Here is a 24,143-nt window from a genome sequence, read left to right on the forward strand (position 1 = left end):
TTAGATAAGCTATCTAGCTGATCTCCCGCTACCTGAAGTAGTCTCAGAGGCTACTTCTCCGCCATCTTGACTCCTCCCCGCCTTCTAAATTTGTTTAACTTGGCTATTTAAAAAGTTCAGAGAGGGGCGCCTGGGTGGCTCAGTGGGTTAAGCCGCTGCCTTCGGCTCAGGTCATGATCTCAGAGTCCTGGGATCGAGTCCCGCATGGGGCTCTCTGCTCAGCAGGGAGTCTGCTTCCCTCTCTCTCTCTCTCTCTCTGCCTGCCTCTCCATCTACTTGTGATCTCTCTCTGTCAAATAAATAAATAAAATCTTTAAAAAAAATAAAATAAAAAGTTGAGATATTTCTTAGTAAATGGAAAGTGTGTTAAGTGTCCATGATGAGAAACCTCTTTTTTGGCGATTATATTCAGAAATATAATTTTTTCTTTCTCTTTGGTTTTTACTTGATTTTAAGAAGTATAGTATGTATTTTACAATTCTTAGATTATTTTCCTAGGTCAGGAAACTATTACATGGGAAGAATCAGGAGATTGTAGGATAATGTAATCCTTAAGAGTATGGGTTTTGAAGTCAAAACTGGCTCTGTCACTTACTGAATATTCTTAAACATGTTACTTAACCTTCAGTGTCCTTATCTGTAAAGTGGATATAATAATATTAATGTGTTGGGATTGTTGAGAGGAATGGCTGAAATGTTATATAAAGAACATAGTTTATGGGCACCTGGGTGGCTCAGTTGGTTCATCGATTGCCTTCGGCTCCAGTCATGATCCCAGAGTCCCAGGATTAAGTCCCACATCGGGCTCCCGGCTCCGTGGGGAGTTTGCTTCTCCCTCTGACCTTCTCTCGTCTCATGCTCTCTCTCACTTTCTCTCTCTCTCTCTCTCTCTCTCTCAAATTAATTATTTTTTTTTTTAAAAAGAACATAGTTTATTGTGGTGCATACAGCAGATGTAGAATGACTAGTAATTGCCAATACCTGGAGGAGAGATTGGATGCTTAGCCTATTTTATTGATTTGAAAATACCTTTATTGTTACTCTAAGGTGATACTCATTGTTAAAAAAAAAAAAAAAGGAAAGAAAATTTAAACAATTCAAAAAAGTATAAAGAGGGGCGCCTGGGTGGCTCAGTGGGTTAAAGCCTCTGCTTTCAGCTCAGGTCATGATCTCAGGGTCCTGGGATCGAGCCCCCCATCGGGCTCTCTGCTCAGCAGGGAGCCTGCTTCCTCCTCTCTCTCTGCCTGCCTCTCTGCCTGCTTGTGATCTCTGTCTGTCAAATAAATAAATAAAATCTTAAAAAAAAAAAAGTATAAAGAAACAAGTAATATTTTGAAAGACTGCCCTCCAGATCTTTCTCTGAACTTACATACTTAGAGATATGTATATAACATTTGACCCCCCCCCCAAAAAAAAAATGGAGCCTGTCATTTAATGTCCATGTTTACTCTAGATCGTGAAAGTTTTATGAAGGTGAATATATTCTCTTCATAGAGAGTAATGATCATCTTAAACTCAGATATTTCTCTTAGTTATTTGTTTTTTAAAATTTGGTTGTTTCAGATGGAGTTTTGATGAAACAGTGACTCATTTCATTTATCAAGGCCGACCAAATGACACTAACCGAGAGTATAAATCTGTAAAAGAAAGAGGAGTACACATTGTTTCAGAGCACTGGCTTTTAGAAGTAAGCAAGACTTTTTTTCCTTCCCTCTTTATTAAATGAGAATGTATACAAACATTGTTTTGAAGACACAAACCAGTTTCCATGTATGTAAACAAGTTTGATAACCTTAGTTAACAGTGCACACTTCATTTCTTTGGCATTAAAAACTTAAGATGAGTCCCTAAATACTTAACAACTCTTTAATGGGTACTCTTTCTGATTTCTCTGGTTCTTTTCACTAACTAAAAATTATGTGACAGATAACGTTACCGTAATTTAAGAATTAATTTAGCATGCCGATGCAGTTTAGAACTATTTCTTTGCTTTCTGAATATTTCTAGAAGTATGAATGATTCCTTGGCAAAAGCAAGGAATGAATTAGATCTTATTCTTCAGTGTACATGACATTAAAATTAGAGCAATTTTGTCATTTGTATGATGGTATATTTCAGTATCACCTACTTTTCAAAACTTTAATTATGCAAACTTTTGCCACCTTAGGATGTAATGTATTGGTTGTCCTTATTCTACTTCATGTAATTTATTTACTAAGATGTTTTTCAGTCCTGTTTAAAGCATGCCATTGTATTGCAGTGTGCACAAGAGTATAAACACCTTCCTGAATCTCTTTATCCACATACTTACAATCCCAAAATGAGCTTGGATATCAGTACAGTGCAAGATGGCAGACTCTCTAATAGTCGACTACTCTCAGTGGATTCAGCAACAAAGGATGATGAGGTAGATAATATGGATGACACATTTACCCCCTCCTTAAGCTGAATGTCTAATCATATGGTGCTTTGAAATTTTATGCAGTGACTTGGTTTAAGACATTGTTAACTTTTCTCCTTAAATAGCCAGATCATTTGCCTGTAGAAGAAAACGATATAGACAGTGTGGCCACCAGTAACAAAGAATCAGCAATATCAAATGGCGGTGGAAGGAGTGACTCTAAAGGAGGTAATAAAATATTTTAAATTACAAAAAAAATTTGTTTACAAATATATTATCTTTCATACAGAATGCTTCCATTGCATTGAAAAACAGTTGTTTTCTGTGTCGCTATAAAGCATATGTTTGAGGATTGAATTAAAGTTCCATGCCAATCATTAAGTAATAATATACAAAGCTTTAGTGATTTTTAAGTGTCAAACTTGTGAAATCTGTGGAACTAGGTATTTTACGGAAGTAGTGTGATAGCCCTATTTTGTTAAAGGTAGGTGGGATTGGTGGTTTTGTAAAGATTTCTTCTTCAGTTCAGTTCTTTTCAGTAACTTCCAAAAAGCTTTGGTATATTATATATATGACATGGTTTAAAGGTATGGAAGGATGCATGAAGAGTTTCTCCCACCCTTCCAATGTTTTTAGTTTCTTAGGTTTTTGAGTTATTAGAGTTGTTTTATGCATACATAATCATAAGTACATATGTTCTCCCCTTCTGCACTTTAAAAAAAAAAATGTATAAAGGGTAGACATACGATATATGCTGTTTTACCCTTTGATCCTTATCTTTTTTGCTTAATAGTTTGACTTGCGGAGTGTTTGATTTGGGTACATGAGCTTCTTTGGTCTTTTTCTTTTTTCTTTCCTCTTTTCTTTTCTCTTTTTCAACGGTCTAGTGTTCATTGGGTTGACTGAGAAGAAGAGGCTATAAAGCAACCAAAACTGATTATTTGAAGTTTTTAGGATTGCAGTCCAGGTGATATAGCCCACTGAAACTCCTCTAATTGCAAGCGGGGAGTACAGGCTTATATAGGCAAAAACCAGATGGCTATATAACTTGTTTTGAAAGAAATATGATTAGTGCTGTCAAAATTTATTTATTTTTAAGATTTTACTTATTTGAGAGAGAGAGAGTAAGCAAGAGAGAGAGAGCACAAGCCTGGTGGGGGCAGAGGGAGAGAGAGGAGCAGGCTCCCCACTGAGCAGGGAGCCCAGTGTGGGATTCGATCCCAGCATCCTAGGATCATGACCTCAGCGGAAGGCAGACACTTAACTGACTGAGCCACACGGTTGCCCCTGGTGGTGTCAGAGTTTAAACTGACTAATACAAGATTATCATTTGGCTAACAGGTATTGACATCTCTCCTTCAGTTCAAAATAGAAGGATATTTCTAGGAGGTGTTGGAGTTTGCAGTTGACAAGTCGCAGTTGACAGAAGTTAACAATTCATGGTGTTCTAGGAATTGAAACAGGAGACTGTGCGCAGGCCCTACTTCCTTAGCGTCCTTTGACTCTGTTTTAAGTGACTCTCTTAGCGGTGCTTCATTTTGAATCTTCTTTCACAACTGTGTGAATGGCCATTTAGCCTGTCCCTTTTGTGGGCCGCCAGTTTATTTCTGATTTCTTGCTATTACAAAGAGTGCTCCAATGAACAACTTTGTATCTATAGATGTCCTATTTTTAATGGATTAATATTTTCTATTTTCCTTACTCATCTTCTCCTACTAGAGCTTTCCTTATGACTTACCTAGTTAGTTCCACTCAGTTCATTCCAAAAATATTTAACTTAATGCCTATTTCTATATTTAATCTACAAGGAAACCAAAGGTAAATATACTGTGGTCTGCTTTCAAGGACCACAGGGGGAAAATCACATATGTTAATTCCTGTAGTTCACCTCAGAGTGCGGTACATAACACAGGAGAGGGTCACAAGCAGGCAGGGAGCTCTACAAAAGGGATAATCACCAGGTCTTAGCAGTGTGTCTTAGTAGAGCTTCTTGATTTTTTTCGTACGCAGTCATCCTGGTAAGGACTGCCTTTGTGTTCTGCAGTATTCTGCTGTATTCTGCAGTATTCCTAGTCTTAGTGCATTACTATAATGTGTAGTAAGTATTCAATAAATGTCAATAAATTTGTGTTCAGCCAGATCTAGACAAAACAGTTAATGTGTATGAGATGCGATAAAAAAGAAACTTAAAACAAGAGAGAAAAACTTAATTGTTTACGTGTTTTCAAGCTCTCACACAGACCTTGGAGATGAGAGAGAACTTTCAAAAGCAGCTGCAGGAGATAATGTCTGCAACATCAATAGTGAAACCCCAAGGGCAGAGGGCTTCTCTTTCAAGAAGTGGTTGTAACAGTGCTTCTTCAACCCCTGATAGCACTCGCTCTGCCCGCAGTGGGCGAAGTAGAGTCCTGGAAGCACTGAGGTATGTACCTGTCACTGATGGTGGAAAGGAGTGACTCTGACTTGAGAGAAAGGTAGTTCATTAGGTTCCTACTGCCTCAGTTCCATGAGTTAAGCCTAATTTTATACCTTTTGGCGGGGGAGAGGAGAGGGGGATTGTGATCTGTAAAGCCAAAGATTAGACTGTCAGGATCAGGAAAAGTGTTATACACTGGGCTTTGTTTAGCGCAAACTAAATATATTATGTATTGGTTGTGTGGCTTTTTACTGGCTCACTTTTCCTTCCTCCTTGGCTTTTTCTCCTTCCCTTCCTTGTTCCAAGCAGTTCTAGAATTCTTACTTTGGGATAGGAAGCAGACAAGGGTTTGTTCCATACCAAGCAACTGCTTTCACGTTGTGGTATGATTAATATTTTTTATTACCTCCCCTGAGAAATTATTTTAAGATCCAGTTTGCCTCATTTGAAATGGATTCAATAGGTAATTCTCTCTGTTCTGTCATGTTAATGTTAAATAATATTAGTTCTAAATTAATTTCTTACTAAAACTACATGTATTTTGTATTCTCTACGAATTTATCTTCTAGGGAAGGTGATTACAGATCACAGTGTGATATGACTGAAGTTCAGTAGTGTAACTACATCTTTTTCCTGATATAAGAATCTCCAATTGTATTGATGAATGTTAGGTGACTTGTATATTGAACTGATTAATAGAGCTATGCATCATGAGGCCAATTCTATGTCTGGATGCTGAATGAAAGTGGCTTTTTATTTACTATGCTTCAGATCATGTGTTGTCATTACAGAGACCCTAAATCTTGTGCCAAGTCAGAGTAGATAAATAAACTCAGAATAAAAGGCTATCTTCCTTGTATTTGAGGCAAATGAACTGTGGGGGTACCATCAGCTTTGGTAAATTAAATTTGCTAAGATTCCACTTACATGTATATACATAGAAGGAAAATAGTTGGAATTATATTTACTCTAGTGAAGTTGCTAAAATTATGACATAAAACACACTTCACTCTAGTTCAGTATATGGCTGCTCTATCTTAGACTCTAGGAGGTTTGGTTACCAAGAGCCAAAGGGACCTTCTTTTAAGGCAGCTTTTATAGTACTAATTATAGTTTTTATTATTTCAAGTGATAAAAATACAACATCTCCTAAGCAAACTAACCAGTTTTCTGAACATTACCATGTTTCCTTTCCCTGAGTCTGTATAATTAGAAGAAATTCCATTTTTAAATACAGCAATCATTTTAGAATTTTAAAACAATTTCTTGACAGTAAACTTTCCCCTTTGAAGTTTTAAATAAATGGAAATTTAGTCAAAAATGGTGTTTCCTTTTCTAACTAAAATATTTTGTCAGTTTCTGGAAGAAATATTTTAAAAAGAAAAAATGTCTCAAAGTGCATCTACTCAATATTTTGAGGTAGCTTACCCTTTGCTAGATGGCGAGCATATAAAGGTGAGCCTCAAATTTGCCATCTAACTTACGGAATTTATGAGTATGGATTTTGTTGTAGTTAACTGTTTATTAAAATTGTCGCTTTTATTCCTTAGGCAGTCACGTCAAACAGTACCTGATGTCAACACAGAGCCCTCCCAGAATGAGCAGATCATTTGGGATGACCCGACAGCCAGGGAGGAGAGAGCAAGACTTGCCAGCAGTCTGCAGTGGCCTAGTTGTCCTACACAGTATTCAGAGCTTCAGGTTGACATTAAAAAATTGGAGGACTCTCCTTCCCAGGAGGCTTTACATGACTCAGAAATTGCTGAACAGGGTAATGAGAAGAAATCTATTCATTTGTTTGTATTAAGTACATGTTAACTTCTTAAAAATAGATAAGCATATCTCAGTTCTCTGAATTACACATGCAAACAAAAAAAACTTGGTAGATATTTCTGATTTCGGTTTAAATGTAAGAGAAAAATTACTATGAATTGAGGTAACTTGGTAGTAAAATTGAAAAATATATTTTGATTCTTAAATTTGGAAATTGAGGATTGGGCAGTTTTTTCCATAGTTTTCCCTATTGTTCTTCCTCTCATTCTCATCCTTTATTTGTATCATTAGTGTTTGTTTTCTTCCCAGTCATCTTATTTTCATCTAAGTCTTCTAAATTCCACCCAGCAGGTACCTACATTTGTTCTTTGGATTTGTATGTGTTCCCAGTTTTTTTCCCCTCAGGCTTTACCTTGAAGACAAATTGATTCCTGTCTTTCATCTTTGGTCATCTTTTTTCCCCCCATTTTCTCATATCACATGATTATGTCTCTGCACTAGGTAGATTTTCTCCAAGTATAACATGGCTTTCATTTTACAAATTTGGGTTACATTGTTCTGATGAAAGCCGGGTAGTTAAAAGGTTGGGAGCGGCACCTGGGTGGTTCAGTGGGGTAAGTCTCTGCCTTCTGCTCAGGTCATGATCTCAGGGTCCTGGGATCAAGCCCAGCATCAGGCTCTCTGCTCGGCAGGGAGTTGGCTTCCCCCTCTTTCTCTCTGCCTGCCTCTCTTTCTACTTGTGATCTCTCTCTCTCTGTCAAATAAATAAAATTTTAAAAAATAAATAAATGGTTGGGAGGAGCCCACAGATGACACCATTTGCCTTTTTAAAAAACTAATTAATTGCATTTATTTATAAGCTCTAGAAATAGGCTATTTCTTTTTGCATGTACTTTTTACATTCCAGAATTTGTGTTTAATTTCATCTTGGTTAAGACAGATGAGAATATTTGCCTCAATTTGTTCTTAGTCGTATTTGGATAACATCACACTGCAGCATTTTATTGCCCTCAGCTCTCTGTGATCCCGGAAACGTGTGTGTGACTGAAGCTCCAAAACCCCCGATCTCTGAAGAACTGGAAACACCGGTAAAAGACAGCCACCTGATCCCTACACCTCAAGCGCCCAGTATTGCCTTCCCCCTTGCCAACCCACCAGTGGCTCCACACCCTAGAGAGAAGGTTAGTTTATCCTTAGTATGATGAAAATTTTTTTGATATAGCTATTATGCTGCATTATGAATTTGCTGGTACCACTATTAAGAGTTCGCAAATGTTGAAAACTGCATTTCTCTGCATCCTATTATTTCTGTATTTGGTAAATCAAAAAACTAAAAATGTCACTTAAAAGAACCATGTACCTGATTGATAACCTTTTTAATGTTAATTTTTTCTAAAATAAAACTTTCATTTCAGATTATAACAATAGAAGAAACACATGAAGATTTAAAAAAACAGTATATATTTCAGCTGTCATCTCTGAATCCTCAAGAACGTATTGATTATTGTCACCTGATTGAAAAACTAGGTACAAGTATTTTAAGTCAAAAATGTAACCTTCCTTGGAAGTCAGTGTAGTTGATGTCATTTGTAAGATGTACAAATTGAGAAAAAAAAGATGGGTGGGGCACCTGGCTGGCTCAGGTGGTAGAGCATGTAGTTCTTTATCTTGGGGTCATGAGTTTGAGCCCTATGTTGGGTGTGAAGTCTACTTAAAATAAAAAATCAAATAAAAGATGGGTAACTTTAAAAAAAAAAAAAAAGATGGGTAACTTAACCTGGGTGGTATGTATTGACTCAGCATTAGAACTTTGACTTTTTATACTTTTAAATCTAAAGTCACTGGGTCATAGGATTGAAAGATTTAAATTGAAACCAACCATTAAAATGACTTAAGAGTCTCTTTTGCTGCCTTGAGCTTTTGTTCCTTGATGAAATCATTGAAATTACAGACTTAAAATACAACTGCATTTTTGTGAAGCTGAAGGTATGGTAATACCCAGAGAGGAGCTCGTTCTTAGGTAACATTCTTACTCAATTATTATCAGGCTCCATCTGACATCCTGGAAGCAGCATACTAGACGGGTAACCTGGTGTTTGCTCTAAGCAGTACTGTCCAATAGAAAGAGAGCAAAGGCCACTAATTTTAAACTTAGTAGTAACCACAATTTAAAAAGGAAAAACAAGTGAAATTAATAAAGCATATATTTTATTTAACCTTTACTTGAAGTATGTTCAACATGTAATTAATATAAAATATCAGTGACATTTTGCACTTGTAGCACATCTCAGTTTGGTCTGGCTGTGCTTCAGGTGTGTGACAGCCGTGTGTGGCTAATGGCTGCTGTATTGGACAAAGTGGCTCTGCAGAATTAAGGAACGTATCGGGGGAGAACTCAATCTGACAGCTTCGTATAGAGGAAACATTAAATAATGGTTGTTTTCAATGACGGCCCTGAGTCCTCAAGAAAAGATTGTTATTTAGTGCTGTCCTGTTAAGAATGTGGAAAACTATGATAGATTTTTTTTTTTTAATATCTCTGTCAAATACAGTCATACAGTTGAGAAGCTGTGTTTCTTGGAAGCTAGACTCATGTGGAACACTGTTTCCTGGTCCCCCAATCAATTAGAGTTATAAATCAAAATTGTTCAGCTTTACCTAGAGCTTCCAGAACAGAAGAAGCTGCTTCATTTGCCTGTTTCCTATATTTTGTTCCGTTCCTGTAAACTCTGGACAAGAGTAATATCAACTAACAGAGAATTGTCTAGAAGAAGATAGAGAAGAGAGGCGGATGAGGACAGATTGTGCTGTAATTGAGTCTTGAGCAGAAAGGTTTTGATACTAGAATGTGCTCCCCCTGCTTGTGCTTGCTCGCTCTCTGTCAAGTAAATAATCTTTTAAAAAATATATTTTATAAAAGTATATATATGTGAAGTAAAATAACCATCAGTCAAGGCTTTTCAGGTTATTTGGTGCATTTTATTTATAAATAATTTTATGCTGAGTTGACATGTTTTTCCTAGGAAGAAGTTAAGAATTCAATTTTTCTCTACTTTAGGTGGTTTAGTAATAGAGAAACAGTGCTTTGATCCCAATTGTACACACATTGTTGTGGGACATCCACTTCGAAACGAGAAGTATTTAGCCTCAGTGGCAGCTGGGAAATGGGTGCTTCATCGCTCCTATCTGGAAGCATGCCGGACTGCTGGACACTTCGTACTGGTGTGTATTCAAGTTAATATGAAGAATCATTTTTCATTAAAAGTAATTGTCCTAATTGATTCCAGCATCTACACTGACTGTTCATATAATTGAAATAACCAAATGTGACCAATTAGATGATACCAATTTTATAAGGTTCACATTAACAAAGCAAAAAAATTCAGAGATCATAGTCCCAGATTCTCAGTTATATCTTTTTTTAATTTTAATCTGTTTTTTTTGTTGTTGTTGTTGTTGTTTTTCCCTCTTGGGAATAACAGAAAATTTCAGGATTACCTCATTGTAAGCTTTTATCTTTACTGCCAGCCCATTAAATATTAAATTGTCCGGGGACACCTGGGTGGCTCAGTCAGTTAAGCATCTCATCTGCCTTCCGCCCAGGTCATGATCCCATGATCCCAAGTCCTGAATTGGCTGCTTGTTCAACAGGGAGCCTGCTTCTCCCTTAGCCCCTCCCCCCTGCTCCTGTTCTTGCCGGCTCACTCTGTCTCTGACAAGTAAATAAAATCTTTTTTAAAAAAATTTTCTTAGGGATGCCTGGGTGGATCAGTCGGTTAAGTCACTGCCTTCGGCTCAGGTCATGATCCCAGGGTCTTGGGATCGAGTCCTGCATCGGGCTTCTTGCTCGGCGGGGAGCCTGCTTCTCTCTCTGCCTCTGCCTACCACTCTGCTTGCTTGTACTCTCTCTCTCTCTCTGACAAATAAATAAATAAAATCTTTTAAAAATTTATTTTTTTCGTAAAAGAACATTCTTTTAAAAATATTAAATTATCTGTAATATTTTGGTCCCTAGCTAACCATCATAGTAATATCTATCATGTAGTTTTTGAAGTTTTCAATCAAGATCCCTTAGGGATCTGATTTCTATGGACAGGTAATCAAACTATTAACACATACCTCCACTGAGAACTGTCCTTCTTTTCAGTTCTTCTTACAATAGATGAAGCCCAATAATCTGTATATTACCCATTAGTAAGGTGTAGTTATCTGTATTTCTTAGAAATGTATGCAGTATTTTTCTGATTTCTAATTAAATGTCAGAATACTTGACCCTCCCATGAAGCCAAATTAATGTATATTTCCGCCCTCTGCGCTCATAAATTGATGCTTATTTAGTGCTCTGTATTTATAACAATTGAATGTATAGCTTTTAACTCTTACGTGATTATGGACTCCTTGAGGACATATTGTAGGACCAGATCCAAGTGTGTTGTATTAATTGTCTAGGAAGAAGACTATGAATGGGGAAGTAGTTCCATACTTGATGTTTTGACTGGAATCAACGTTCAACAACGAAGACTAGCACTTGCAGCAATGAGATGGAGGAAGAAACTCCAGCAAAGACAAGAATCGGGCATTGTTGAGGTATTAACATATACATGGTGATAGGAATGGCATTCAGTGTCATGACTATTATAGATTTTAATTTTAAGAGAATATGCTTATTAACAAAATAAGGATATTCTACTTTTATGCTTTGTCAATATACTTAGTTTGGGCATTCTAAATTGGGCTTACTGTTAATTCCTAATTCTTTTAATCATGATTGAGAAGAAGATATATATAACGTTGATGGCTCTTTTAAGAATATATATGTAAGTGGGGCTCCTGGGTGGCTCAGTCAGTTAGGCATCCAGTTCTTGATTTCAACTGAGGTCATGATCTCAGGGTGATGAGATCAAGTCCTGCCATCGAACTCCTCACTCAGCTGGGAGTCTGCTGGAGATTCTTTCTCCCTCTCCCTCTGCCTCTCTCCCCGCACTGTGCATGTGAGTGCTAGCACACGCTGTCTCTCAAAATACATAAATCTTTTTTTAAAAAACTAAAAAGTGATGGTAAAAATAATTTAAATATATGTGTAAAATGTGACCCATACTATATTTCTTCCAAAGACTCTTCAGCATTTACCTTCAGGGGTTCTTAACATGGGATCCACAGACTCTCCTAAAGGGCTTGTAGATCAGACTCAGGAGGGCTGTTTATATGCTTTGGATGGGGCAGGAGAATACATCCTTATTTTTCCTCACCTCTAATTGAAAACATTTCCTTTTATTATAGAAGTCTATAACAAATCACAAACTTTTAATAGTACCTATGATTTTACCCCAACAGAAATACATCTTTGCTTTGCATTATAATTCTAAGCATCTTGAGATATTGCTTATGTTCACTTTTTTTTTTTTTTAAGATTTTTTTATTTATTTATTTGACAGAGAACACAAATAGGCAGAGTCAGGCAGAGAGAGATGAGGGGAAGTAGGCTCCCTGCCGAGCAGAGAGCCCGATGTGGGGCTCGATCCCAGGACTCTGGGATCATGACCCAAGCTGAAGGCAGAGGCTTTAACCCACTGAGCCACCCAGGCGCCCCTATGTTCACTTTTTTAAAATTGAAATATAGTTGATACACAGTGTTACATTAGTTTCAGGTGTGTAACAGATTTGTCAACTCTACATTATTCTCACCACAAGTGTGGCTACCATCTGTCTTTACCACTTTAAAATTATAATAGCTATCCAGCCACCATTAGGTCTTTAATTCATTAATATAGAAGCACACATATTATGTCACAAATTTGTAAATATTTTGATTATTTTTAATAAAATTTTTTTTTGTAATCCTTTACACTTTATGTTAAAACCAGTATTTTAAAACATTGTTCATATGACAGAAATTACATTTCAATAAGGCTGTTTCTTTAAAAGAATTATTTACAGAACAGGTCTATAAGTTTCACTGGGCTGTCAGAGGGGTCCGTGGCTCCCAAAAATGTTAGAAACCCAAGTTAAATAATCTTATGTGTTGTATGCTTAGCTCTCTACTGTGTCCAAGCTCTTCTTAGCCTTAATTCCCTTCTTTTAGAGTAATTCCACTGGCTTTTGTTGATTGTAATTCCTTAGTGAGATATTTTATAGTTCTGATTTGTAAATATTTTCAAGAGAAATATAATGGGGGTGTCATCTAATCTGAGAAGTTGTGCATTAAGTTCTACCCTGGATTAATTACAAGAAAAAGTACAAGAAAAGACTAGACAAAAGTGAAGTTGTTTTGTTTTATGTTAATCATTAAAACATTTTCCTTCATTCCTCAAGTATTTATTGATGGCCTACTGTGTGCCAAACACCATGGCTATGTGTTTCACAGTATTCTGACCAGAGACAGTTACCGCTGTGGCAGATGGTAAAGGTTATAAGATTATTTGTTGACATAAAACTAAATTTACAGATAAAATAATGTATTTTTTGCATTTATTTCCCAAATAATTTCAACACTGATTATTTTTTCATTTGTAGGGGGCATTTAGTGGGTGGAAGGTTATCTTATATGTTGACCAATCCCGAGAAGCAGGATTCAAACGCCTTCTTCAGTCAGGAGGAGCAAAGGTTTGTATTGAGTCAACTTGAAGAATTTTTTTTACACAAATTATTTTCCAACCAAGATTGCTACGATCAGTTCTTGATTTTCAGTACTTTGTGAGATGGCGGTCCTTAAGTACAGATTATACAGCTGAATACTTTGGGGCACTAGATTGTGATGCTTCTTACTTTTTTTTCTTTAGGTACTGCCTGGTCATTCTGTACCTTTATTTAAAGAAGCCACACATCTCTTTTCTGACTTCAATAAACTGAAACCAGATGACTCAGGGGTTAATATAGCAGAAGCTGCCGCCCAAAATGTGTACTGCTTGAAAACAGAGTACATTGCTGATTATTTGATGCAGGTTTGTAAGATTTTGTCCTTGATCTCCTCATCACCAGAGATAGGCTTATCTGCATAGGATGTGACTACACAGCAAAACCCTTGGCTTGTTTATTAATAGAATGTTCAGCTCCAGTTGCACTCTATACAATCCCTTTCAGTTTCATTCTATTTTTTATAATAATGAGTACATATGTAAACATTTAGCTTGGAGTTAAACGAGACAGGTATAAAAATCTAGGTACCTCTAAAAGTCTTAAAAGTGCCCTATATAATGTTGGAATATTGCTTTCCACAAATAGCTTAAGTTTTTATTTGAATGGACAAAGAAAAATCTTTGTCCTAAACACCTAAAATACCATCAGGAATCAGCAAGGTATGACACATGATAATAAATGTCTTACTACAAAGGATTTCAAACATAATGGTATAGAAATAAGGGGAAGCCAAAACTCAGCCTGCTGTATAATTTTTGCTGTTTGTGTTTGGGAGTTTTTCAGGATATATAGAAAGAATGGCTAAAACGTAAACAATAAAATCTTTGTCATAAGGCAGTGGGATGTACTGATTAGGAATCAATAAGCCAATACTAACTGCTAGAAACACCTAAATAACTTTTTTAAAAGCTCAAGTTAGGGACGCCTGGGTGGCTCAGTTGGTTGGACGACTGCCTTCGGCTCAGGTCATGATCCTAGAGTCCTGGGATCGAGTCCCGCATCGGGCTCCTGGCTCTGCGGGGAGTCTGCTTCTCTCTCTGACCTTCTCCTCACTCATGCTCTCTCTCACTGTCTCTCTCTCAAATAAATAAATAAAATCTTTAAAAATAAATAAATAAATAAAAAATAAAAGCTCAAGTTATTTTGTTCTCTGCTTTTCTCAGGGTTGTATTGTGTGTCAGGCACTAGATGTCTGGAGGAATGCAGTGGGGGAGTGGGCTGCTGTGTATTTCTACGTCTGAGCTCATCATTGCCTACCTAGCTCTCAGATGTAGATCAAAACAGAGCACTTCTGTGGGGGCAAAGCAGCAGACTAGAGAAGGGAGAGTAGTGACTTCATGTTCAAGTTCATGGTCAAGATAAGCCAAGCACAAGTAAGACTCTTGAGATAGAGCCACCCCAGTGTTCTGACCTCAGGATAAATGCAAGGGGGTGAGAGGGGGGACATTAATTAAAAAGCTGGGTGCAGTGGCTGCAGGGATCTTGGTAATGACAGTGTTCAACATGTCCTTAGCCACACTGCTCCTGGATGGTCACCCTCTATTTCAAACGGGTGTCGTCCCAGGATCTCCATTCACCATTCTTTCTCTTCTCTTTTGGATCTCCTGTTTCCGTATGCCATGTCATCCTGATCTGCTCTCATTTAGTTGAAGGTCATCTTGTAGTAACTTCTTGAGAAAGCTCATGGGAGATAAACTGAGATTTTCTATGTGTGAAAATTCTTTTTTCTGTGATTACATTTCTCTTATCATTTGGATGGGCATCAAATTCTGGGTTGGAACCTATTTTCTCCTTAGACTTCTGATCGCTTATCTCCTTCTAGTATTGCTGTTGAGTAGGTAAAGCCATTTTGATTTATAATCTCTTATATGTAACTTTAATCTATTAGGAAGCTCTTTTTGTCCCTAGTTTTGATATTTCAAAATGATAGACTATCATAAGGGTCTCATTATTATGCCACTCATGGTAGGCCTCTTCTGGTTTCGTAACTTGTGTCTTTCAGTTCTGGGAAATCTTGAATTACTTTAATAATTTTTTCTCCCTCCACTTTGTTTTCTCTAGTACTTCTGCTACTTGTATATTGGATTTTCTTACTTCACAACTATTTTTAATCTTCACTTTTTGAGAGGTTCCCTCAGTTCAGTCTTCTCCTTTTATCAGGTCTTCATTTTGCTATCATGTTTTTAATAATTAAGACCTTTTTTAGTTTTTTGAATTTACATTTTAGTATTCTAATAACACTTTTTTTGTTTCAAAGATGTAAAACCTTCTACTGGATCTCAGATGATTTACTGATTTTTTTTTTTTAACTTATTCTGGTATATTCTTTATCCACTAAGCGCATTTTCCTCTTCGTTTGGGTATTTATCTTCCATATTAGAGGAAGTTATCAGATTAAGAGTAGAGGATAAAAAGCTCATTGGAAGTACTGAGCACACAGTTGGGTCTTGGCAGTTTTGATCTGGATGCAATAGTCTTGGTGGTCTAGTTGTTGGGGATTGTCTTCTGGGTTCATACTTGGGTGTACTTCTTGAATTGTTTCAGTTTATCCAAAGAGGAGTCTTCCAGTCTGCCTGAAGGAGGAATCTGGGCACCTTTTTTTTTTTTTTTAATTGAGATATAATGACATAGGACATTAATTTCAGATGTTCAACATAACAATTGTATGTATTCATGACTGTATATGCAAAATTATCACCATACATAATGACAGATTTTCTTTCTTGTGATAACTCCCAAGATTGAGTCTTTTAGCAACTTTCAAATATACCATACAGTCTTAACTGCTGTACTCACCATGTTGTATATTACATCCTCAGGATTATTTATTTTATAACTGGAAGTTTGTACCTCTTGTTCACCCTTACCCATTTCCTCCAACCCTCACACCCTGCATCTGTCAACCCTGTCAGTTCTTTGCATCTGTCCCGTTTGGGGTTTTGGAGGGTTTTGTTTTTTTTGTTTTGTTTTGTTGTTGTTTTATCTTTGTTTTAAGATTGCATTTATTTATTTGACAAAGAAAGCACAAACGGGGAATGCAAGAGGGAGAAGCAGGCTCCTTGCTGAGCAGGGAGCCCAGTGTAGCACTTGATCCCAGGACCCTGGGATCATGACCTGAGCCAAAGGCAGGTGCTTATCTACTGAAGCACCCAGGCACCCCTGTTTTTTATTTTAGGTTCCATGTGTAAATGAAATCATCTAGTACTTGTCTTTCTTTTTCTGACTTAGCATCATGCCATCGAAGTCCATCCATATTGCTGTAGTTGGCAGGGTTTCCTTGGCTGAAATATTTTTTATGGTTGATTAATCCATTTGTGTGTGTGTGTGTGTGAATTTTCTTCATCTGTCAGTGAACACTGAGGTTTTCATATCTTGGATATTGTAAATAATGCTGCAGTGAACATAGAGCAGATATCTTTTTGAATTAGTGTTTTTATTTCTTTTAGATACATAGAGGTTTGAACTGTTGAATCATAAGGTAGTTCCTTTTTTTAAAGATTGGATTTATCATAGTGTTAATAGTTTCAGATGTGCAATATAATGATTCAGCAATTGTGTACATTGCTCAGTGCTTATCAGACTAAGTGTACTCTTGAGGTATGTTTTTTAATTTTTTGAAGAAAAAAATAATGGCTGCATCAGTTTACATTCCCACTAAAAGTACACATCCTCATCACCATTTTTTGATAATAGCTATTTTAACATGTGTTAGGTAATATCTCATTATGATTTTGATTTGCATTTCCTTGATGATTAGTGATGTTGAGCACCTTTTCATATACCTGTGACCATCTGTGTCTTTGGGAAAATGTCTATTCAGATCCTCTGCCCATTTTTTAATCAGATTGTTCGGGATATTAACCCCTATCTGATAGATAGATGATTTACAAATATTTTCTCCCTTTCTTAAGTTGCCTTTCCTTTTGCTGATGGTGTCCTTTGCTATGCATGAGCTTTTTTTTTAGTTTGAGGCCTTCCCACATGTTAATTTTTGCATTGCCTTTCATTTTGGTGTGAAATCCAAACAATTTTTACCAAGACCAATGTCAAGGAGCTCATGACGTATGTTTTCTTTTAGTTTTATGGTTTCATGTGTTAGTTCTTTCATCCAAATCTTTTTTTTTTTTTTAAAGATTTTATTTATTTATTTGACAGAGAGAGAGAGATCACAAGCAGGCAGGGAGGCAGGCAGAGAGAGGGGGGGAAGCAAGCTCCCTGCTGAGCAGAGAGCCCAATGCGGAGCTCAATCCCAGGACTCTGAGATCATGACCTGACCCGAAGGCTCAGGCTTAACCCACTGAGCCACCCAGGTGCCCCTTTCATCCAAATCTTAATCCATTTTGAGTTTATTTTTGTATATGGTTTAAGATAGTGGTCCTGTTTCAGTCTTTTGCATGTAGCTATCTAGTTTTTCCAACACCACTTATTGAAGAAACTGCTTTTCCTATTGTATGTTCTTGGCTCCTTTTTAATTTATTGTGTATACCTGGGTTTATTTCTGGGTTTTCTGTGCTGTTGATCTATGTGTCTGTCTGTGTGCTAGTACCATACTGTTTGGTTACCATAGCTTTGTAAATAGAATTTAAAATCAGGGAGCATGATGCCTCCAGCTTTGTTCTCCTTTCTCAAGATTGCTTTGGCTATTTGGAGTCTTTGTGATTCCATACAAATTTTTTTTTTTTTAAGATTTTATTTATTTGACAGAGAGAGATCACAAGTGGGCAGAGAGGCAAGCAGAGAGAGAGAGGAGGAAGCAGGCTCCCTGCAGAGCAGAGAGCCCCATGTGGGACTCGATCCCAGGACCCTGAGATCATGACCTGAGCCGAAGGCAGAGGCTCAACCCACTGAGCCACCCAGGTGCCCCGATTCCATACAAATTTTAAGATTGTTTTTCTACTTCTAGAAAAAATGCCATTGGAATTTTGATAGGGATTGCATTGAACCTGTAGATTGCTTTGGGTAGTGTGGACATTTCAATAGTGTTAATTCTTCCAGTCCATGAGCATGGAATATCTTTCCATTTATTTGTGTCATCTTCAGTTTTTCTCGTCAGTGTCATCTAGTTTTCAGTATACAAGGGTTTTATCCCCTTGATTAAATTTGTCCCTAGGTATTTTATTCTTGATGCAATTGTAAATGGAATTTTCCTTTATATTTGGAATGGCTTTCTTTTAAAAAGGGTATTGTTGGGGCGCCTGGGTGGCTCAGTGGGTTAAAGTCTCTGCCTTCGGCTCAGGTCATGATCCCAGGGTCCTGGGATCGAGCCCTACATCGGGCTCTCTGCTGCCCCGGGAGCCTGCTTCCTCCTCTCTCTGCCTGCCTCTCTGCCTACTTGTGATCTCTGTCTGCCAAATAAATAAATAAAATCTTTAAAAATAAATAAATTAATTAATTAAAAGGGTATCATTGGGTCTTGCTTTTTTATTGTTTAGTCCATCATGTAATTATTGGTATGATTGGATTTAGGATTTTTTGCAGTTTTCAATTTGTTTTTGTTCTTGTATTCTTCCTTTCTTGCCCTTTTTTTTTGGTTGGAGGCAGGGTGCGTTTTGCTCTATAGATTACAATATACTTAACTTTTTATGGTCTAGCTAGAATGATATTGTGCCACTTCACATAGAATGTAGAAATCTTGCAGTCACATAGGTTCCTTTACTTCCCCTGTCCTTTAAACCAGGGGCCAGTAAACTGTAGCCCACAGGTCAAACCCTGTCCACTGCCTGTGTTACTAAGTTTTACTGGCACACAGCTCTATTCACTCATTTATGTGTTCTCTTTTCTTCTTTTGCACTCCCACAGCTGGGCTGAGTAGTTGCAACAGAGACTGTCGCAGACAGCCTGAAATATTTAATGTTGGGTCCTTCAGTGTAAAGCATGGGCCAGCAAACTTTCTGTAGTTTGTTGTATATTTTCCATTGGTCTCTTACAGTTCCACAGAACAGTGTTCTGCCTTAAAGCAAAACTTGCTTCAACAGTCCTATGTAGGGTGCCTGGGCGGCTCAGTGGGTTAAAGCCTCTGCCTTCGGCTCAGGTCATGATCCTGCGGTCCTGGGATCAAGTCCCGCATCGGGCTCTTTGCTCAGCAGGGAGCCTGCTTCTCTGTCTCTCTCTGCCTGCCTCTCTGCCTACTTGTGATCTCTGTCTGTCAAAAAATAAATAAAATCTTTAAAAAAAAATCCTATGTATTTTGAGGGGATTAAAAGGAATAATATAGTCATATTTATCCTATCTGGTATCAATTTTCAATTTTCCTTCGTTCCAAAACTTTGATTTCTAGTTTTTTATTTGATTTTATGGGACCAATTCTGGTTTTCTTTTGAGAGTGTCTATTTTACCTTTATGCTTGAAGGATCTTTTTTTTTTATAGGGCATAGGATTTAGGGTTGATAGTTTTTTCTTCGACTAAAGATTCCACTTTCTGCTGGCCTCCATTGCTTCTGAGAAGAAGTCAGCAGTAATTTGAATTCTTCTCCTGTATGCAATGCAGTGTCTGATTTTTTTTTTTTTCTTGGCTGTTTCATCTTTGATTTTCACCATTTATGATACTTCCAAGTGTGGTTTCTTTATATTAATCCTGCTTCATGTCTGCAGGGTTTCTTCAGTCTAAAGAGAGAAGTAAACTTCTCTCTTTCACCAAATTTGAGAAATTTTGATCATTACTTCTGCTCCATTCTTTCCTGTCTAATTTAATCACTCATACCTTTTGAAACTGTCCCACAGGTCCCTCAGGCCATGGTTACTTTGTTTGCAATCATTTTTCTGTTTTCTGACTAATTCCTATTTATCTGCCTCTAACTTCACTGATTTTTTTTTTGTTATTTTTATTCTGTTCTTAAGCCTGTTCCATGAGATTTTTTAATTATATATATATTTTTTTTTTTTTACATCTAGAATCTCTGTTCTTTTTTATAGTTTCTATTTGCTTTTTCAAGGGATAAGAGCTGCTTTAGTATCATTGTCTACTATTTCCAACATCTGGGTCATGAGCAAGATGTGCTGCTTTTATTTTGAGGTAATTGTAGCTTTACATGCAATTGTAAGAAATAATACAGTTCCCCCAGTGGATAACATCTTGTAAAAACAGAGTACGATATTACAACCAGGATGTTGACCTGATACAATCCTCCTTTCCCCACTCCTTTCCCCTCCGATTGCCCCACTTCTACTTCATGTCTGCCAGCGCAGTCAAGACACAGAACAGTCTGTCACTACAGTCTTTCATTTTGCCTTTTCTTGACTACACCCACCTCCTTCCCGTCATTCTCTTCTCCCAGCGGTCTCTCATACCAGTTAATCGCGAATCTGTTGTCAGTTTCTTTAAATCTTAAAATGAGTCAATATAGTGTATTTTTTTTTTTAGCAAAATTATCTTGAGAATCATTGAGGTGTTGCTTGTATCAGTAATTTTTTTTTACTTTTTATTGCTGAACAGTTCAGATATACTACAGCTTAACCATTAACGTATTGAAGGACGTCTGGGTTGTTTCTACTTTGGGGCTATTATGAGTAAAGCTGCTATGAACATTTTTTGCACATGTTTTGTGTGAAAATAAGATTTGATCGCGCTAGGATAAATTCCTAAGTTGTGTGTGTCCAGAGTGATCATATTTTACATTCCTACCAATACAAGTGATCCAGTTTTTCTGTACCCTATCATTTGTCACTTTATTTTAGCCATTTCGGTATGTCATAATCTCTCATTATGGTTTTAATTTGCAGCTCTGTAGAATGCCTTTGGTGTGCTTCCTAAATGTCTCAGGGTAGTTGCTTTTCATATATTTGGGTCAGAAGTCGTCATCAGGGAAGAGTTGAATCAAAAGGCACTCACCCAGTATTTTGTGATTCATTTTCATGTTATCCAGTCTGCCATCTTGCTAGAAAATTAAGTTTTATCACACTTATAATAAGGAGGGGAGAGATCCTTTAAGGTTGGAATGTGGTTGTGAGGAAGAGAAGTACAAGGATTTTATTTTCTTTTTTTTCCTTTTTTTTTTTTTTTTTTTAAGATTTTATTTATTTATTTATTTAACAGGCAGCGATTACAAGTAGACAGAGAAGCAGGCAGAGAGAGGGGGAAAGCAGGCTCCCTGCTGAGCAGAGAGCCCGATTCGGGGCTTGATCCCAGGACTCTGGGATCATGATCTGAGCTGAAGGCAGAGGCTTTAACCCACTGAGCCACCCAGGTGCCCCAAAAGTGCAAGGATTTTAGAGGCAGTATATGAATTTTGGCTTTGCCACTTGCCAGTTATAAAAAAAGATTAAATAACATATCTTATCTGTAAAATGAGGAATAACAAATACCTATCTCACATGTTTTAAGATTAAATAAAAAAGATTTTAAAAATTGACAATATAAGGTGTCACATCTTAACCATACTTTACAAATGAAACCATTATCAAGATCTAAGCTGGCCCAATTCCACCTGAGCTATATATTTTTTTCTGCTAAAAGGTGAGATTTTGTCACACCGGTTCTGTTCCCTAAATGTGATGTGCTAAGTAGCATACCTTAAAAGACCAATTTTAAGTTTTTCTGGTTATAGAGCACAGTCAAGGAAAAAATATGAACAATGTTTTTTCCTCTTTTATAGGAATCCCCTCCTCAAGTAGAAAATTACTGTCTCCCAGAAGCAATTTCGTTTCTTCCAAATAATAAGGAACCTGGGCCTGGATTATCACAGAAGAGGAAAGCTCCTACAGAGAAAAATAAAATGAAACGACCTAGAGTAAACTAATAATGTTTACTCTTCAGTCACCAAACATTAGCATTTTTAACTATAAAGTCTGAATGTTAGTCCTGGTTTTGCATAGTAATTTAAAGACAAGTGTCTGAAGAAGAATTCAGCTTCAGAGTGTAATGATGACCTTGCTTGTAGTTTTTAACACCTGAAATTTTAATCACTGAAATATTAACTGTTTTACCTGAAATAACAACAAAACACAAAGCCTTAGCTAGCTTGTCATTAAACTGCATTGACGGTGTATGGGGCTGTTTATTTTCTTGTAAATATCTGAGACTGTAGCTTAGTGGAAGTTTTAGTAAGGTGATAGATTTTGCCTTAAGATGCCTGCTTTAATTCGTAACAATAAGGAAGTTGTCAATTGGGATTTATTCATATTTTCCCTGATTCTTCTCACCCCTTTCCCTCTTTTTAACAGGAGTCTGAGTACAAGGTTTAATGAGGAACTGAGGCTTTAAACTTAAATATGTGTGAGTGTATATATGTATATGCATGTTTGTACAGATCTCCATGATGTTTGCCAAGTTTGGGCGCCCAAACTTGGAAAATAAAGACAATAAAGAATAAAAGTGACTCATACAAGTTTTTAAATGCAAAGCATTCTGGTGTCCATTCTCTTGTTGAAGCATTAAATGATTATAAGATTTAGCTTGAAAAGCAAATTGCTGGGGCACCTGGGTGGTGCAGATGGTTGAGCATCTACTCTTGGTTTCAGCTCAGGTCCTGGGATCAAGTCCCAAGTCAGGCTCTGGGCTGAGCACAGAGTCTGCTTGGATTCCCTGTCCCTTTCCCTCCACTCCCCCTCCCTCCCTAAAATAACTTAAAAAACAAAACTCAATGAGTTGCTAGTTATATTTCAGATGTTTGTTACTTACGTAGGATATTCTGTTCCTGGGTTAAAAACCCTTTTATTGGAACTACAAAATTGCATTAGCCTTTATTAATCTAAATGTAAACACCAAATACTACATGTGTTACCACAGTCCTGGAAACGTAAGGCTACCTCATTTTGCTGAAAGGAGGAACCAGAATCAGAACCATGATTTTGATGTAAATGGTCCCATTTCATAATGACTCTTTGAAAGGCAAACTCAAGTGGCGAAGGGTTGGAATTCTTAACCTGGACACAAAACCCCTCAAGTTTTTAGTCAGATCTTCCTCTAAATGGAGAGAAATAGTAGTAGGGGTTATCCTGACCCTTCAGAGGTTTTGGCTTTGAACTAAATTCACAGCTCAGGACAAAAAGTCCTACACAGCCAAATAGATAGCGTTGTCATAGAGCCTGCTCCGTCCCCAAACAAAAACACCCAACATGCTTTTACCAGGGCCATTTTGTGTGAGTGGAGTCTTTTCACTTGGCAGTTTGCAGTAAGTTTCCCTGAATTTCATCCTTTAAATTCTTTGAAATAGTCACTACTGTTCAAAACGATTTCATGTGCACTCTGTTAAAGAGAATGTTAGATCCTCTTTCTAGCCCAGATAAAATTACATAATGTACCATTTTCTTTTCTGCCAAGATTATGAACTGTTTTTTTCAGTCAGTTCTTAAATAAATAGTTTATAATTTTAAGATTCCAGCTCTCACCGGCTCCTCCTGATTATTCAGAATCTCTAATCGACCATTTCAAGCTTTGGCTTCCATTCTTAGAGTCCTAATGCCAGCAAGGCCTTGCATGCAAATAGTTCTAAGCACAGGAAGTTCTCTCATTTAAGAAGGAAAGAAAGCTTTCCTTGATTATTCTTAGTTTCTCCTCAGAATTGCTACAGTATTTCAATGTGACACGTCAATTAGAATCTTACATTCCTCTGTGGGTTTTCATGTGCATCAGTCTGATAGCCAACATTCCTTAATTCAACAAATATTCCTTAGCATATACGTAGTGCGCAGGATTCAGGAGCAAACCACCTTTAGGAAGCATGCTTTCTCAGAGATTAGAGAGGCAGGATCTGCATTACAGACTGAACTGTGCTGCACACACATACGCAGATTCAGAGGTTGCAGCCTAATCCCCAAAGTGACAAACTAGAGCTAGGGCTTTTAGGGAGGTAGTTAGGTTAAGCAAGATTGTACAGCTGGGGGCCCTAATTCAGGCAGCTCATGCAGGACTAATTTACAGCACAAAGATTCTTAACCTGGGGGCCATCATGGCTAGAATGGGCATGGGCACAATTTGGT

At 37.2% G+C, this 24,143-nt stretch overlaps 1 protein-coding gene across 1 annotated transcript in view; it reads left to right on the plus strand.

The window, feature by feature from the left end:
- The window catches only part of TOPBP1 (DNA topoisomerase II binding protein 1), a 54,141-nt gene extending 31,592 nt beyond the window's left edge, over positions 1-22,549 (plus strand). The window contains exons 15-26 of the mRNA XM_032869260.1: positions 1,514-1,687; positions 2,261-2,407; positions 2,527-2,629; positions 4,631-4,823; positions 6,368-6,588; positions 7,605-7,771; positions 8,006-8,117; positions 9,649-9,812; positions 11,040-11,177; positions 13,104-13,193; positions 13,370-13,531; positions 21,818-22,549. Coding sequence (XP_032725151.1) covers positions 1,514-1,687; positions 2,261-2,407; positions 2,527-2,629; positions 4,631-4,823; positions 6,368-6,588; positions 7,605-7,771; positions 8,006-8,117; positions 9,649-9,812; positions 11,040-11,177; positions 13,104-13,193; positions 13,370-13,531; positions 21,818-21,961 — 1,815 coding nt within the window. The 3' untranslated portion in view covers positions 21,962-22,549. The remainder of the gene's footprint in view (positions 1-1,513; positions 1,688-2,260; positions 2,408-2,526; positions 2,630-4,630; positions 4,824-6,367; positions 6,589-7,604; positions 7,772-8,005; positions 8,118-9,648; positions 9,813-11,039; positions 11,178-13,103; positions 13,194-13,369; positions 13,532-21,817) is intronic.
- Positions 22,550-24,143: the final 1,594 nt, after the last annotated feature.

This window comes from Lontra canadensis, unplaced genomic scaffold (genome assembly GCF_010015895.1).
Source record: "Lontra canadensis isolate GAN:19392208 unplaced genomic scaffold, GSC_riverotter_1.0 scaffold38, whole genome shotgun sequence".
NCBI lineage: Eukaryota > Metazoa > Chordata > Mammalia > Carnivora > Mustelidae > Lontra > Lontra canadensis.